Raw genomic sequence first — 14,607 nt, 5'->3', positions numbered from 1 at the left:
GCGGTGGAAAGGGCACTCTTTCTGGCTCGAGGGCTATTTGGCTAACGTCTACCGCGTTGGGGAAAAAAATTTCTTTCCGGCCCAATGGAGGGGTACGGGAAGGATTTTTTTTTCTCATGATGCTTTGCGGCCTTGATGATCAGATACCTCACGTCCACGGAAATCGTCGATTTGAGAATCTCCGTGAAACGCTGCCGTCAAGATGACTCGCACCTCCGTTCTTAACGACGCTCTTGTTTCGATCAACAACGCCGAGCGGGCTGGCAAGCGCCAGGTCCTGATCCGGCCTTCCTCCAAGGTCATCGTCCGGTTCCTCCGGGTCATGCAGAAGCATGGTGCGTTACGACACACATATCCTCTCCTTTAGTGTCATGGGCGGGGTCCGGGAAGAAACGTGTGAGATTATCATCGGGTATATAACTAGGCAGCGGATCGAAGCTCGCTCCACGACGCTTGCCTTTTAAGTGCCCGAGAGATTGAGACCGGAGGTTGCGCAAGCAATCTCTTACGAGGATTCTTACACGTTCCCGGACCGCGTCCCGTTCCTGGCAATGTTTAAGTCCTCGTCACATTGCTAACATTATATCTTTGTTTCAGGCTACATTGGCGAGTTTGAGGAGATCGATGACCACCGCTCCGGCAAGATTGTTGTCCAGCTGAACGGCCGGTACGTTTTTCGACATGTGTTTGCTTATCTTGAGGGACGTGCGTGCTGATACTCTCTCTCACAGCCTCAACAAGTGCGGCGTCATCAACCCTCGCTACAACGTCCAGCTGCGTGACCTGGAGAAGTGGGTCGTGAAGCTTCTGCCTGCGCGTCAGTTTGGCTTCGTCGTTCTGACCACCTCGGCGGGTATCATGGACCATGAGGAGGCTCGTCGGAAGCATGTGGCTGGCAAGATCCTGGGTTTCTTCTACTAGATGCCATTCAGGGCTGCGTATGGAAATACTTGTGATAGAGGAATGATCATGGCCTAAAATGGTTATGAAAAGTTGATGATTCATACTTTTTTGGTATCGTGTTAAGAATGATCATTGCGCAAAACGTTGTCTGGGAGTGTGGAAAGATTCTCTGGTCGGACATCGAGCCGAGGTAACTTTGATTTAAGGGACTGCGAGTCCTTAGTATTTTTCTCCGTAGGCCCTTGATATGCCATTGCTCCTGCTCAGTCAAACAGTGTTGTCTATCAAGCTTCTACTCCTTCCCCTCGAGAAGGCATCATGCCGTTGGACACAATCTACTTGACCCGGCACGGGGTACGTTCTCTATCTTACCGCCGACCCGGCCCAACTGACTAACCTCGATATCACCACTCCTCAGCATCGCATGCACTGGACCCTGGACCACAAGACAGGGACATATTCCAGCGTCTTTCCAACTCCCACGGGCAACGCCGCCGATCCGACACTGACATCCCACGGTGTGCGACAATCACACGAACTTGCCGCCCATCTGACAAGCGACGCGGTCACACCGAAGCCATGGCGCGTGTACTCGAGCCCGTTCTATCGGTGTCTGCAAACTATCCAGCCGAGTTTCGAGGCATTGCGGGAAAAGGGTATCGACGTTGGCGAGGGCGTCAGAATTGAGAATGGCCTAGGGTAGGCGCTCCTTGCTACATATACCCCCTAGTACCTATACGTAGTGCGGTCCTACTCTTGTTACGGGGCGAGACATTTATACCTACCATGGTGACGTATACTTGAGTCGATGAACAGAGAATGGTTCGGCGCATCTAGCTACTTTACACATCCCCCGCCGGCATCCCCGGCAACACTCCGCAAACACTTCCCGTCGCTCATCCCCGCGAGCCCGAGCCGCGTGTATGTCGCGCGCGTCACGCCTTCCGTCCACGGTGAGTCTATCATTCAGCTTCACCACCGGGTCGCCGCCACGTTGGCCGCGATCATTGCCGACGTCGACGTGGAGATAGCGACGTATGAGGCAGAGACGGGTGACAAATCCAGCAAGGCGATCTTGATCTGCTCGCACGCTGCGCCATTGATTGCTATGGGCCGCGTCCTGACAGGGGCAATGCCGAGTGATCCCAACACGGAGGATTTTCACGTCTTCACGGCCGGTTTGAGTACGTTTGTTCGGCGGCGGAGGCCGCAGCAACAGCAGTTATCGTCTCCGAGGGGAAGTGTTGATAGGCGGTTGGGCCTTCTTGCCCCCGGTACGAAAGTCAGTCCGGATAATGTTGTTGCGGTGCCAGATTGGATGGATGGGAAAGGGGTAGGTGGTGGTTGGGATTGCGTGAAGAACGGGGATTGTGGGTTCCTGAGTGCCGGTGCTGAAAGAGGATGGTAAGATCTCTTCTCCACCCACTGATGAATAACCTAGTAACTCATCCTCTGTAGGCATTTCAGTGGTGAGGAGTCTTTCGATACAGGTCCTATGGATTTGGAGCAAGACTCCAAGTTGTGATAACTACTACCTATTCTCTGCATTGGTGATAGACGGAATGCAAGACACTCATGCAGCTATTCTTCACCCTGTATTACCTACTGATTCCTCTGTCGTCCAATCAAGACTGGGAAGGACGTTAGTCCAAGAGGAGACGGATGGGAACGTCAATAATAACTAGCATGTACAGAGACGTCTATAAATCGGGAAAACTGTCTATCCTGCTTGTCCTTCAACTTCAGCGTCTGGACGCGCTTCCTGACTGTTGCCGGGGTTGACGTTTTGACTGTCGTTTCGAGGATCGGCATTTGCATGATCCAGAGCACGATCATTCCTAGTTTCAGTTTCTCGCTGCGCTCGCTCGGCATTCCGGGCAGCTTCCGCCGCGGCAGCGGCTGCGTTGTGCGCCCGGACTTGTCTCTCGCCAATACCGGGCACAAGACTGGCAAAGAACAGTGCAAGCAGTCGTTCGACGCGACGGAGTGTGCTCTGATTGTCTCCTCCAAATGGGCCGCCGCGAGGACCAGCCGCAGTTGCAGCCTCTCTACCATCACGAGCTCCACCTTCTCGCTGCCCACCGATCTGACCGCCGTTGATGAAACCTTCGAGTTGTCGGTGAACCGGCCCCATGACCGCTTGGTGGATGCGACGGGGGAGGTCCGTCTCTGACAAAAAAGCAATGACCACTGACAGACAGATAAGGAAAACCCTCGACCACGTCCCCGGGTCGCTGAACATGTAACAGAAAAAATACAGTCGGATGAACAGCCAGAGCCTTCTCGCGAAACGAATGATGGTGCCTGCGCCATTGTTCCGTGCTGCTTGGTTCAGAACGGCCTGCCGGACAAAATTCTCCATCGGCTGTGGAGGCATTCTCGCAGCCGCCTGAGCCCTACCCGTCTCGGAAATCGTAGTCGTGGGCGCGTGGTTAAAAGGAAAACGGCGGTATAATGTCGGACTGGGCGGCGCCACAAGAGCCTGTTCGCCAGTCGGCGAGGTGAGGAGGTAGTAGTTACGTTCAGCCAGTGCTGAGCTAGGGACACTCATTGCACTCTGGGCCGATGGCGGTTGCACCTGGGGAAGACGAGAAGCACGAGAGTAAATTTGGTTTAATCGCGAAAGGAAAAATTCTGCCTCGGCTCTTCTCGATGGCGGTTTCCCATACTGCGCATCAAGAAACTCGTAAAGCTGATTCCGCACCGCAACGATGTCATCAAGCGGTGGAATACGGTCCTGGGAAAGCATGACATCAAACCGGAGGATCTCTTTCCCAAACCGGTATGCCGGTGAATTTTCAATATCGGTGCTCAATCCACCCGGAGGAAACGGGGTTGCACTAGTATTCGAGGACCTGTTCAAGATCTCTGGCGCTGCCGCACCAGCCGAAGTCGAGGTCGTGCCGGTGGGAAAACGTGGTACCCGAGTCGTATGATTGCCGGGAGCAACGTTACTCGCAGTCGATATTCCAGAAGATAGACTCTCGTTGACAGCAGCCATCTCAGATTCCCTTCTGCTCGAGTCCCCGTGCATTTCCCGCACACCTTCATTTCTCGAAGCATACCCAGCCGTCGATGGGTGGAAACCGCTCAGAGTCTGCTGTTGGGCAGCCCGGGTTCGGAGGGCGTTATAATTCACAGTATATCGATCAAGATTCGGGCTGTCGGATACAGTCCTTGCGTCAGTCATGCCAGAAGATTGGGATGGTGGAAGGACAAGATGTAGGGTATGTGGCGAGCCCTGGGCAAGTTAGTGAATCGAACCCTGGATATTTCTGAGCTTACATACGTTAGAAGGCTCCAGCAAGCTCTCTAATCTAGCGTTATCATCGTTAAGAGGGCGCCCACGATAAATCAATCGCATTTGATCTCTTGATGGACGGGAATGAACGACGGTTGTAAGATGATCCTTGACATTGCCGATGGTGAAAGTTGCCGGGAGGCTCAGTATCAGCTGATAGTTTACATCAAAGTCTGGTGAGAGAATACGGAGGGAGACTGTTGAGCTTTGAGTCTCAGGCACTTGTCCGTCATTTCCGGCTCCAGTCGCGCTTGAACTCATGTTGCTAGCGTAGGAGTACTTCTCGTGGGCAGAGCCCTCTTCAGGTCTAACGGTCCGTAGAAGCAATAACTGCGATGGATTGCACTTGATGTCAGAGATGAGCCATCCGGGTGAATTCCAGTAAAGAGACAGGGAACTCACGGCTTGGTGCAAGCTGTCGCTCCCACGTGCGACAGGTTTCAGTGCACCATGAGTGGATAGACTCGAATCAAACCTCTTCTTTGTAAGGCAAAGTCAACAGCCACCACCAGACTGCAACCCTACTCCGAACAGCCGCATTCAGTTCGTTTAACTACCGCAAAATAAAAATACGATTCTCCTCACTCACATCTGGAAGTTGGGCAAGCTGGCCGTACCATCGATGTCGTCGATTCTGGCGGGCGGTGAGAGCGGTGCCGTTACGGTACGTAGTGGGCGCTAAGCTTAAATAGGTAAATAAAACTCAGCTGCAGAATGTATAAGACAGTTGACAGTTGATGAAGGCAACGTCATCGCGGTAAGTTGCGGGACCTGCGAATAGTTGGATCGTGAAATCGAGTTCTGTGATGATCCCAGTCGATGCGAGAAAATGGCATCATGTATGAGGACCCAGGGTGCGGTCTTTCGCCAAAGAATTCCCATCGTTGCTGGGAATGCGCAAATTTGCTCTTGTCCAAGACGGTTCTGTTGCGCTAGGATCCCCCAAAATACTCGGCATTTTTCTCAGTCTCGAATACACAGAGATCACACCAGGAATGGCCATGAAGAGCCATTCAGTACGCGGCTGAGGATGGCATGGAGAAACACCAAGGTTACCTGGCACCCAATCCCGGTGGGATTGGGTATCGCCTCCCTTGGTGTTCTACAGTTCTACCGCGTACGTCGAAGAGAGAAATTGAAGGCCGAACTGGAAGACAGCCATGAAGACATTCCCCGTCGCCGGAGAGTACGTCCGTCGGGACCATGGCAGGTTCAAGTGATGTCGACGCTACCGTTGAAAGCGATGTCCAGACTCTGGGGCCGATTCAACGAACTTGATCTTCCAGTATGGCTGCGGATTCCCGGATTCAAACTCTACTCGTGGATATTTGGAGTGAACCTCGACGAAGTTGGAGAACCCGATCTGCGAAATTACCCGAATCTCGCATCTTTCTTCTACCGCACGCTGAAGCCCGGTGTTCGACCCATCGACCCCGATCCGTGCGCCGTGGTATCGCCGTCCGACGGACGTATCCTTCAATTCGGCATGATCGAGCGGGGCGAGGTGGAGCAGGTGAAGGGGATGACTTATAGCTTAGAAGCCCTGTTGGGAGAAGCCAGCCCATCGCGGGAGGCACTTGAGAGCCATGGATTGGAAACGAGTGGGGATGGTACCGACAGCAGTAACATGGCCATGGACGAGGAGTTTGCCAGGGTCAATGGCATCTCCTACACGTTGCCTCACCTATTGTCCGGGTCGCAGAAAAACCCCCAAAAGCAAGGGGCCATGGATGCCTCGACACATTCGACGGAGAACTCGGAGGCCAAAGTCAAGGAGGATCTCGCATTGGGCGAAGGGCGGCCATGGTACGCGCCCAAAACAACACACCATGCTTTGTATTACGTCGTGATCTACCTGGCACCTGGCGATTACCACCGTTTCCATTCCCCAGTTTCCTGGGTGGTCGAAAGCCGGCGGCACTTTGCTGGCGAGTTGTACTCTGTCTCCCCGTATCTACAGCGCACACTGCCCAATCTCTTCGTCCTTAATGAGCGTGTTGTGCTCCTCGGCCGCTGGCGGTGGGGGTTCTTTAGCTACATTCCCGTTGGTGCGACCAATGTCGGATCCATCAAGCTCAACTTCGACGCGGAACTCCGAACAAACAGTTTGACCACCGACACGGCAGCGGATCGCGCTGCAGCGGAAGCCGCGAAACGTGGAGAGCCGTACTCTGGATTCATCGAGGCCACCTACTACAACGCCAGCAAGACTCTGCGAGGCCACGCGCTGCAACGAGGCGAGGAAATGGGCGGCTTTCAGCTCGGCAGTACTATTGTCCTCGTCTTCGAAGCTCCCATGGGAACCCGACGGAGCTTCGATCAGGGATGGAGCAGCGGTGAACGGAAAGGCGGCTGGCGCTGGGCCATTGAGAATGGACAGAAAGTGAAGGTTGGCCAGAAACTGGGCCGTGTGGAATTGTAATGACGAGCCTACTCGTGTTCTCATCACTTATAGACTTCGTGATACACTGTATATACTGCATGATATTCAGACTTTAATAATAATAATCAATAGAAGGTCAGGTACCGAGGTACCTCTAGGTGCCATAGCACTGGAGGTAGATGAGATGAGCGAAGTTGGTCCGTTGGAGCTGTTATTTTGCGGCCTGAGGCAGACAACTATACAGCTTGATAGGGCACTTGACGCGCCAAGAAATCTCCCCGAGGGATGGATTAGGTAGGTATGGCCTGAGAAATCAGGCTAGGAATCACAGTGGAAGTGAAATTCACACGCAGTGTTGAAGGTCAGTTGAGAACGACCAACAATGCTTCAGCATTGAATCTTCCCCTTGTTCTTTCAGTTTGGCAGCAATCGCCAAAGGCCATGCATAACAACGATGCGTCGACACATGCTACGCAGAACCCCTGCGGACCCCTCAACGCCGACAACAACTTCAGTTCAGGACCCGTCTCCCCGCGCGACAGCTCCGATATTCGAAACGCCAACGGGGCCTCAAGCTCGTCGGGATGCGAGTCGACCTGGTCCTGGCGCTGATACCCTGGAAGGCGGCACTGGGCCAGCATGGCAACAGCAAATGGACCTTCCTGCGGATGCCATGGATCCCGCTGAAGGTGGTGGCGATCTCGATGAATTGGAGCTAGAGGACGAGCCTGTTGAAGGGGGCGAGGAAGGCGGAGAGGAGCAGGAGCATGACGAGGAGGAAGAAGATGCGGAAATGATTGACCGAAGTCGGTACTACAGAAGAAGAGGATAACATTGCCTTCCTGAAAGTAGTCGATTTCTAACAATGCATGTTTTTGCCAGATCGGTCCCCCTCACCGCTCCCTCCTGATCTCCGCGAAATCTCTTCGCTAGCATCCTGGACGGTGTCTACCTACAAACCTGGCTGCGGCGTTGCGGCCCTGCGACACCCTTCGCCCACGCAGTACTGGCAGTCGGACGGTCCCCAACCGCACACGTTGACGCTGCATTTCTTCAAAAGAGTCGCAATAGTCAAGTTGCGAGTGTACCTTGACTTTGAGCTCGATGAGAGCTACACTCCTACCAAGATGGTGTTCCTTGCTGGCATGGGGGGAAACGACCTTGTCGAGTTCCAAACATGGGAGGGCGAGGCGCCCTGTGGTTGGGTGGACATACCATTGGACGGGGTCGGGGGACGAAGTAATCGACGGAGGAAAAGAAAGGGTGGACGTCGACGGTCGTACGTCCTTGATTCATCGTCGGATCTCGGAATCAACGAGAGCGAAGAGGATATCACCGATGACGATAGTGATGACCCGGACAACCCCTATGAAGGCAGCACGCTGAAAGCAATGGTTCTTCAGATGCGCATTTGTGAGAATCACCAAAACGGCAAGGATACCCATGTGCGTGGCTTTCAGGTTTTCGCTCACGACGATGACCGGCGGCGCGTGCACACGGCGTCTCGGAGTCGACGACAGAGCATGCGCAAATCTCTTCAGGGTAGTCGTGAGAAAAAAGAACAAGATGGAGAGGATGACCGGATACACACTCTGAAGGAGCCAGATTGGATGGGGGAACCGGTTATCCGATAGTCATTTTTTTTTGCAGGATTTCTCTAGTTTCAGGTGGGAGTCGCTGGCGTTCGGTATAGAGAGCAGTGATACCCAATGGTCTTGTTTACACAGAGGCATTGGTCTGCATGGACCATCGTAATTTCAATATTCGTGATCACTTTTTTTTCTTTACAAAGTCCGATTATCATCTGGGACATACAGTGTTTACCGGGGCATCAAAAATCCCCATGCCCAACGGACAAAGTTACTGCGTCAGCAACTTCTCCAATTCCGCCGCAACGGCGTCTCCAACTTGACTCGTTGACGACGAACCGCCGATATCAGCGGTACGAATACCGGCTTCAATAACGTTGCGCACGGCTGTTTCGACAAGACGAGCCAAATCCAGCCGAGAAAGGGAGTACTGCAGGAGCATGGAGACAGAGAGGATCGCAGCAACTGGGTTGACGATGCCCTTGCCAGCGATGTCAGGGGCGGAACCTAGTCAAGTAGTCGTGTTAGTGGTTTCTAACTTTCCCTATAGCCTAGGTAGAGAACGTACCGTGAATCGGCTCATAGATACCGTTGACCTTGCTCTTGCCGTCGGGGATCCCCGTCAGACTCGCGCTGGGCAGCAAACCCAACGAGCCGGGAATCACACTCGCTTCGTCGGAGATGATGTCACCGAATAAGTTGCTGGTGACGATGATGCCGTTCAGCTTGCGGGGATCCTTGACCATGATCATCGCCGCGGAGTCGATCAGCTGGTGGTTGAGCTGCAGCTGAGGGAACTCGTTCGAGATGACCTCGGTGACGACCTTGCGCCACAGCCGGCTCGTGGCCAGGACATTGGCCTTGTCGAGCGACCAGATGGGCAGCGGCGGGTCATGCTGCAGGGCAAGATGCGCGGCGAGACGGGTGATCCGCTCTATCTCCGCGCGCGAGTAAGGTTCGGTGTCCAGCGCGTTGCCGTCGCCTATGTCCTCCTTGCGCTCGCCAAAATAGATCCCGCCCGTGAGTTCGCGGATGATGTTGAAGTTAACGTCTCGACACACTTTCGCCTTCAGCGGTGAGATGTCGACCAGCGACGGCGCGGCGAAGTAGCACGGTCGAAGGTTTCCAAAGGTGCCCATTTCCTTACGCAGCTTCAGCAAGCCCTGCTCGGGGCGCACGGAACCGGTGCCCCATTTCTATTCGAGCATTGATGAATTAGCCATGGGTCGTGTTTCATAAGGTCTCATAAGCACATACCGGCCCGCCGATGGCACCGAGAATCACAGCATCTGCAGCTTTCGCGGCGGCAAGAGCTTCATCGGTCAGTGGCACGCCTGTGGCATCTATTGAGGCCTGTCTTGCATTGCGATGTGCTCAGTAACAACTTGAAGTTGTCGAAAGTCCACGGGCCACCCCGCTTACCCCTCCAAGCAGATGTTCTTGAAAGTTGAAGCTAATCTCATTGCCGCGGTGCTTCTCAATAACGCGGAGGACCTGACAAACAAGGGATCAATGTTCATGCCATACAAACCGTATGCTCTTGAGACCTACCTTGAGAGCTTCGGCCGTAACCTGTCATCAAAGGATCAGAAGCTATCCTGAAGAACGACTAGCAATAACACACCTCTGGACCGCAGCAGTCCCCCGCAAAGACCACGATGTTGTACTTAGGCATGGTGACGAAGGGAAATCAGTTCAACTAGGAAATGTGTGTCGAAGATTGAAAGAGAGGAAAAAACAATAAAAGTGATATAGTGTTGGAGACTAGAGCTCTCCGCGGCACATTGTGATCAAGGACTTCCGATATTCCCGCATCTCCGATGCCGGAGGGCCAAAGCTGAACACGAAAACACCTGAGTAGATTTGAGGAACACTACTAAATTTTTGTCATTGCATGTACAGTAATTATGCTACATGAAGGCAGAAGAACTAAGGATACGGGGTACAGTAAAAAGAGGGGGAAATCATAACCAAGAATAGCCAACATTATATCTCCCTTCGACGCCGATCCAGCCCAAATATGACCCTAGTATGATACTCGAAAAGTCCACGACAAGGTCCATACAGATTAGGTGCTGACATGCAGAGTACGTACCCGACATCGATGTCGCCGAACGTTAAGTCTTTCGAATGAAATTGATCTGTAAGACTAAAGGACGCCCGCACAGCGAGACGATAGAGTTCACGGAAGCTTTCCCGCCGCCCGTGCTGCTCGACGCTTGAGAAGGTCTCCTTCAGCAAGCCAATTGCTGGCCTTGACGAGCTGCACGATGTTGATGAACTGCTTCAACGCCATGACCGGTGCAGAAATTCCCGTGATCACCCAAGGCCAGAAACTGTCAATCTTGTTGGCCCGGGCGAGCTCCAGGGCTCCGGCACTGTATGGACTGGCGAACAGAGTCTGTGGAGGTGGCTGGGGGGGTTGGGTTCTGGAAGTCCGAGGACGGCTGCAGGAGAGACGGCGACAACATTGGAGAGGAGAACGACAGCAGGTAGAGACCGATGAAGAACAGCTCGTTCAGGGCACAGCAAACAAACAGGACGGTCTACGCGAAAACGAGACGAATTAGTCGACGCATCTGGGAAGGAAGAAGATCGCAACAAACCCTGTTGGTATAGTATTGGTGCAGAATCCAGCTTCGGCTGGAATCCACTTTCTTGTGGCTCTGGTCCGCGCCGCCCCTCGACAGGGTGGCATACATGTGCATATAATGGCTGGACAGATCCAGACTGATCAGGCCCTGGAACAAAATGGACCAGCGTGGCCAAGCCGAGCTCAAGAACACCAGAAGGCAGGCAGTCGTACATCGATCCGTCACCATGTCGAGCACGCTACCGAATGTGGTGGATTGATTGAATCGCCGCGCAAGGTATCCGTCCAGTGCGTCCAACAAGCAAGACACGCTATAGAGGAAGGAACATGTGCGTGGGTGAAGAGGCATGTAGTAAAGTGAAGCCACGGCAAGGATAACTCGTACATAGCCTGAACTGTGGTCAGGCTACAAATGCAGCTTTGCAACACAAAGATAGCCCGAACGTACCGACAATGTTCGGCCAAAACAGAAATATGTTCTCATGCTTCTCCTCTTGGGCTCGCTTTGACTTGACTGGTGTTCCATTGCCCAATGGCTGCTCATCCGGCTTTCCGGCAGTTTCAGGAGGCGTTGCCACTTGTTTTCTCGTTCGCGCACTCATCTTGTGTGTATGGAACTTATGGTCTGGCAGATGAGATACTTTGAACTGCGAGTACAAGCGCCGGGTAGGCCCCGCCTGATGTTCGGGGATTGTTGACGAAGAGGACTGGCCAGGAGAAAAGGACAACTGTCAGCAATGCTAGAGATTGACGAGTCCAAAGCCGATCTGAAGCATGGGACCACAGCATATAAATTTCTCCGTCACTCACTCAAAGTCCTAAACTCTCAAGGCCTGAATGACTGCCAAACCGGTTTCGTCGTGCCTGGCAGTGTAGTGTAGCTGGCTGGAGGACAGCAAGAGGCTCCCTATTCAAGATGCGCACTTGATGCACAAATCAAGGAATGGAAAGAGATCATGCAGACTGGGGGAAGAAGAAAACGAGGGACGAATCCCCAGCACGACAGTCGAGAGATCGCTGAGGAGGATACGAGTTTGTAATCAGGCATCTGATATGATAGATTGCGATCGCGACAAAAGTGACTGAGATAAGGAGCTTTTTCGGCGACGTTGTATTCGTATTTTACTTCATTGGGAATCTACCTTAACCTTTTAGGTACAGCACACACTAAACCTTTTTTAGGTTATTACTCGTAGTCTCCGCGGAATGCCGACACTAGCCATCACCAAATTCACCATCGGGTGGCCAGGATAACCAAACCCACTAAACTGTAAATGGAAGTTCACTGACTTGATCAATCAGCATACCTAGGTAGGAAACTATAATCCTCTCCTATTTCCGTACTTTCAGGTAACTACTTACAGAAGTTACAGTAACTACCTAGGTACCTACTCGTCGTGCTGTACGAGTAAACACGGTAAACTTACCACTGACCCCAGCTGTCAAGAGAAGTTCGCAAAAACCAATAGCCAACCAGTAGGACTATGTATTACCTAGAACCCTGCATACTGTACAGTCATGTGTCTCGCGTGATTGACAAGATTTGAAAGATTTACAGGAAACACCGCCCACAACTTCAAGTTCGAGATCGGCGCGGATCAGTGGCTTCTTGCCTGCGAAAGTCTCTGGCTTCCTTGGTGCCCATGCTTCCGACACCACCTTCTTGTCTTCGCTCCCAGCCACCGAGACGCACAACGAGGCACGTCGCATTGTCCGCATTGGGACTCACCTCAGTCGCAAAGTTGACTACATCGCGGGCTGCCTGTTCGGGCGTATGAGCCTCCTTGATCGTGTCGACAATCTCCTGGTCAGGAAGCACCCCGCTAATGCCATCGGACATGAGAACCAAGAAGGAATATTGTGCTGGCCCCATCTCGATGCGCCGGATATCCGGTTCTGCGGAGACTCCCAGGCGCTTGGAGTGAATGTCCCCAAAGGCGCGGGTATTTGCCAATCCACTCATCCGTTCTTCTCCGAAGGAGTCAGTGACAAAACTCGTTGCATAACGACGCAAACGCGACGCCTCGGTCGGAGACGAGGGATGATGGTTGGTTGTCAAAGGAATAGCAGCCCCGGTGGCAGTATCACAGAGTAGGATTCTCGTATCGCCAACATGAGAGACAAGCAGTGATGAGGAACTTGCTGGATGCCAGAATGGCGTCGGTGTTGGCGTGGAAATCATAGCCACGCTGCAAGTACTGCCGCCCATGAAGCGTTTCGGGCCGCCTATCGGCGGACTGCGATACTGACTCGGGCTATGAAGGATATCATGATCATTCAGCGGCTTCTCGGACTGCACTGGATCGTCCTCATTCTTGGCAGCCTGGGCAGAGATAAAGTCCAAGTCGGCCTTAAGATAGGCATACTGAATCACTTCTTCCATGGAGACGCCATATTCAGGGATGTCATCAGTAGCGTTTGCGGAGTCGCCATGGCTAGAGTGTCCTGAAAGGACTCCGGGCGTTGGAAACGAGAAATATGCCGGTTTGAATCTCTTGAAATAGCCACCGACTAGCTTTTTCCAGGCACCAATTAATTTTTGCTCTAGTTCGCGGATCTTCTCCATGTTCGCCGCCTGAATGATGGAAAGGTCATGGGCATAACCTGCAGCAAACCGCCGATGCTTGTGGTTATTTGCAGACGAATTTGGCTGCAAGCTCGATCGGATCTCGAACTCTTCAGCAGCCTTTTCGATATAATCATGCAGGCGGTCCCTGAGGAAATCACTGCATTCGGTGCCTCCATGACCGTCAAATACGCCGAAGTAAAAGACTTGTGGGTCTCCGCTAGCGCTTTCCGCCGCGCGTGCCTCTTGCGGCGAGGACTCGAAAGCATTCTCGGATCCCGAACGCCGGCGAATCGTTACGGAGAGAGGTACCCGTTTTGCAAACGCGGGCACCTCAATGACACCTGCTTGGTAGGTGTCCTCATTGTGCCTCCTGGAACCGCGCGAGACTGCTGCGCCGAAATGGTGCTTGGCACTCCGCAGAGGGATACGTACGACGGTCGTATCCCGGATCAAGCCTGCCGGAGCCTGGACGGAGGCCGGGGGTCGGCCAGAACCAGTATCTGGTGTTGACGCGGCACGAGGAAGTTTATGGAAGGATGTGGATGGACCCCGTGAGTCTGGGTGGAGGGAGGATCGTGGCAGATGCGTGACAAAGTAATCGTGGAAATATCGTCTATCAGCTGGGCGACAAGGGCGGGCTAAGGAGGCGACGAAGACTGTTTGATCTGTTAGCCCATACTCGGATCAATAATGATGTTTTTCATCGACAGGGGGGGATGTTACTGTAGTTTTCGGCCAACGTCCAGCCATGGACGGTTATCCGGTTGGTCGGACATTGAAACATGGATATCACAGCATTGGCGGCGCACAAGATGTCTCAATGACCAAAGAGGGCTCCTTGACTGCGATGTTGCGATATGGGTTTGGGCCGCAGAGCCGCTCGTGGCAGCACAGCGTTCTTGATGATGCCGTATTTTTCCCCATGCAACTTCTAGGCACGGCACTGCGAATCGGCATCGCCGCCGTATGTATGTACGCCGTACGAGGACTAGCTTGTATGTTGACAGCGACAGGGGCGTAAATTACAGCAGAATTACACTCAAGTTGCCTGTTTTGAATTAACATCGTATGTTTGGGAGCTGCCAGAAACGGCATCGTGTGGTGCCGGTTCTGGCACCGCTCTTACGGTTTGCCACGGCCACCCGTCTTTCTGCCACGCACCTTTCGGTTGGGCAATCACAGTTTGATCCTAAGAAAGTGACCCTTTTCCTACCGTGTTGCAAAGCCAGACATGCACCAGGCAAGACAACCGCTTCATTCAACAGCCAA

At 53.1% G+C, this 14,607-nt stretch overlaps 8 protein-coding genes across 8 annotated transcripts; 4 read left to right on the top strand and 4 right to left on the bottom strand.

The window, feature by feature from the left end:
* Positions 1–202: 202 nt before the first annotated feature.
* On the top strand, positions 203–921 carry VTN31DRAFT_1040 (40S ribosomal protein uS8; the record flags this gene model as incomplete). The annotated part of the gene is made up of 3 exons (XM_069401054.1): positions 203–335; positions 598–667; positions 732–921. 3 exons carry the CDS (start codon positions 203–205, stop codon positions 919–921), a joined length of 393 nt encoding a protein of 130 aa, XP_069263896.1.
* A 300-nt stretch (positions 922–1,221) lies between these two features.
* Positions 1,222–2,428, top strand: VTN31DRAFT_1039 (uncharacterized protein; the record flags this gene model as incomplete). The annotated part of the gene is made up of 4 exons (XM_069401052.1): positions 1,222–1,257; positions 1,322–1,602; positions 1,720–2,307; positions 2,362–2,428. The coding sequence occupies 4 exons, from the start codon at positions 1,222–1,224 to the stop codon at positions 2,426–2,428; spliced, it is 972 nt and encodes a 323-aa protein (XP_069263895.1).
* Positions 2,429–2,623: 195 nt separating this feature from the next.
* VTN31DRAFT_1038 (uncharacterized protein) lies at positions 2,624–4,267 on the bottom strand (the record flags this gene model as incomplete). The annotated part of the gene is made up of 2 exons (XM_069401051.1): positions 2,624–4,144; positions 4,193–4,267. 2 exons carry the CDS (start codon positions 4,265–4,267, stop codon positions 2,624–2,626), a joined length of 1,596 nt encoding a protein of 531 aa, XP_069263894.1.
* A 766-nt stretch (positions 4,268–5,033) lies between these two features.
* VTN31DRAFT_1037 (uncharacterized protein) lies at positions 5,034–6,626 on the top strand (the record flags this gene model as incomplete). Its single annotated transcript, XM_069401050.1, has 1 exon — positions 5,034–6,626. The coding sequence occupies one exon, from the start codon at positions 5,034–5,036 to the stop codon at positions 6,624–6,626; it is 1,593 nt and encodes a 530-aa protein (XP_069263893.1).
* Positions 6,627–7,041: 415 nt separating this feature from the next.
* Positions 7,042–8,221, top strand: VTN31DRAFT_1036 (uncharacterized protein; the record flags this gene model as incomplete). Its single annotated transcript, XM_069401049.1, has 2 exons — positions 7,042–7,393; positions 7,470–8,221. 2 exons carry the CDS (start codon positions 7,042–7,044, stop codon positions 8,219–8,221), a joined length of 1,104 nt encoding a protein of 367 aa, XP_069263892.1.
* Positions 8,222–8,447: 226 nt separating this feature from the next.
* Positions 8,448–9,851, bottom strand: VTN31DRAFT_1035 (uncharacterized protein; the record flags this gene model as incomplete). The annotated part of the gene is made up of 6 exons (XM_069401048.1): positions 8,448–8,683; positions 8,745–9,372; positions 9,434–9,529; positions 9,599–9,670; positions 9,728–9,748; positions 9,801–9,851. 6 exons carry the CDS (start codon positions 9,849–9,851, stop codon positions 8,448–8,450), a joined length of 1,104 nt encoding a protein of 367 aa, XP_069263891.1.
* Positions 9,852–10,515: 664 nt separating this feature from the next.
* VTN31DRAFT_1034 (uncharacterized protein) lies at positions 10,516–11,371 on the bottom strand (the record flags this gene model as incomplete). Its single annotated transcript, XM_069401047.1, has 3 exons — positions 10,516–10,722; positions 10,783–11,159; positions 11,218–11,371. The coding sequence occupies 3 exons, from the start codon at positions 11,369–11,371 to the stop codon at positions 10,516–10,518; spliced, it is 738 nt and encodes a 245-aa protein (XP_069263890.1).
* Positions 11,372–12,345: 974 nt separating this feature from the next.
* VTN31DRAFT_1033 (uncharacterized protein) lies at positions 12,346–14,122 on the bottom strand (the record flags this gene model as incomplete). The annotated part of the gene is made up of 2 exons (XM_069401046.1): positions 12,346–13,994; positions 14,062–14,122. 2 exons carry the CDS (start codon positions 14,120–14,122, stop codon positions 12,346–12,348), a joined length of 1,710 nt encoding a protein of 569 aa, XP_069263889.1.
* Positions 14,123–14,607: the final 485 nt, after the last annotated feature.

Source organism: Thermomyces dupontii, assembly GCF_041956625.1.
Source record: "Thermomyces dupontii strain NRRL 2155 unplaced genomic scaffold VTN31scaffold_1, whole genome shotgun sequence".
Lineage (NCBI taxonomy): Eukaryota > Fungi > Ascomycota > Eurotiomycetes > Eurotiales > Trichocomaceae > Thermomyces > Thermomyces dupontii.
This window is presented reverse-complemented; position numbering and strand designations above follow the sequence as displayed.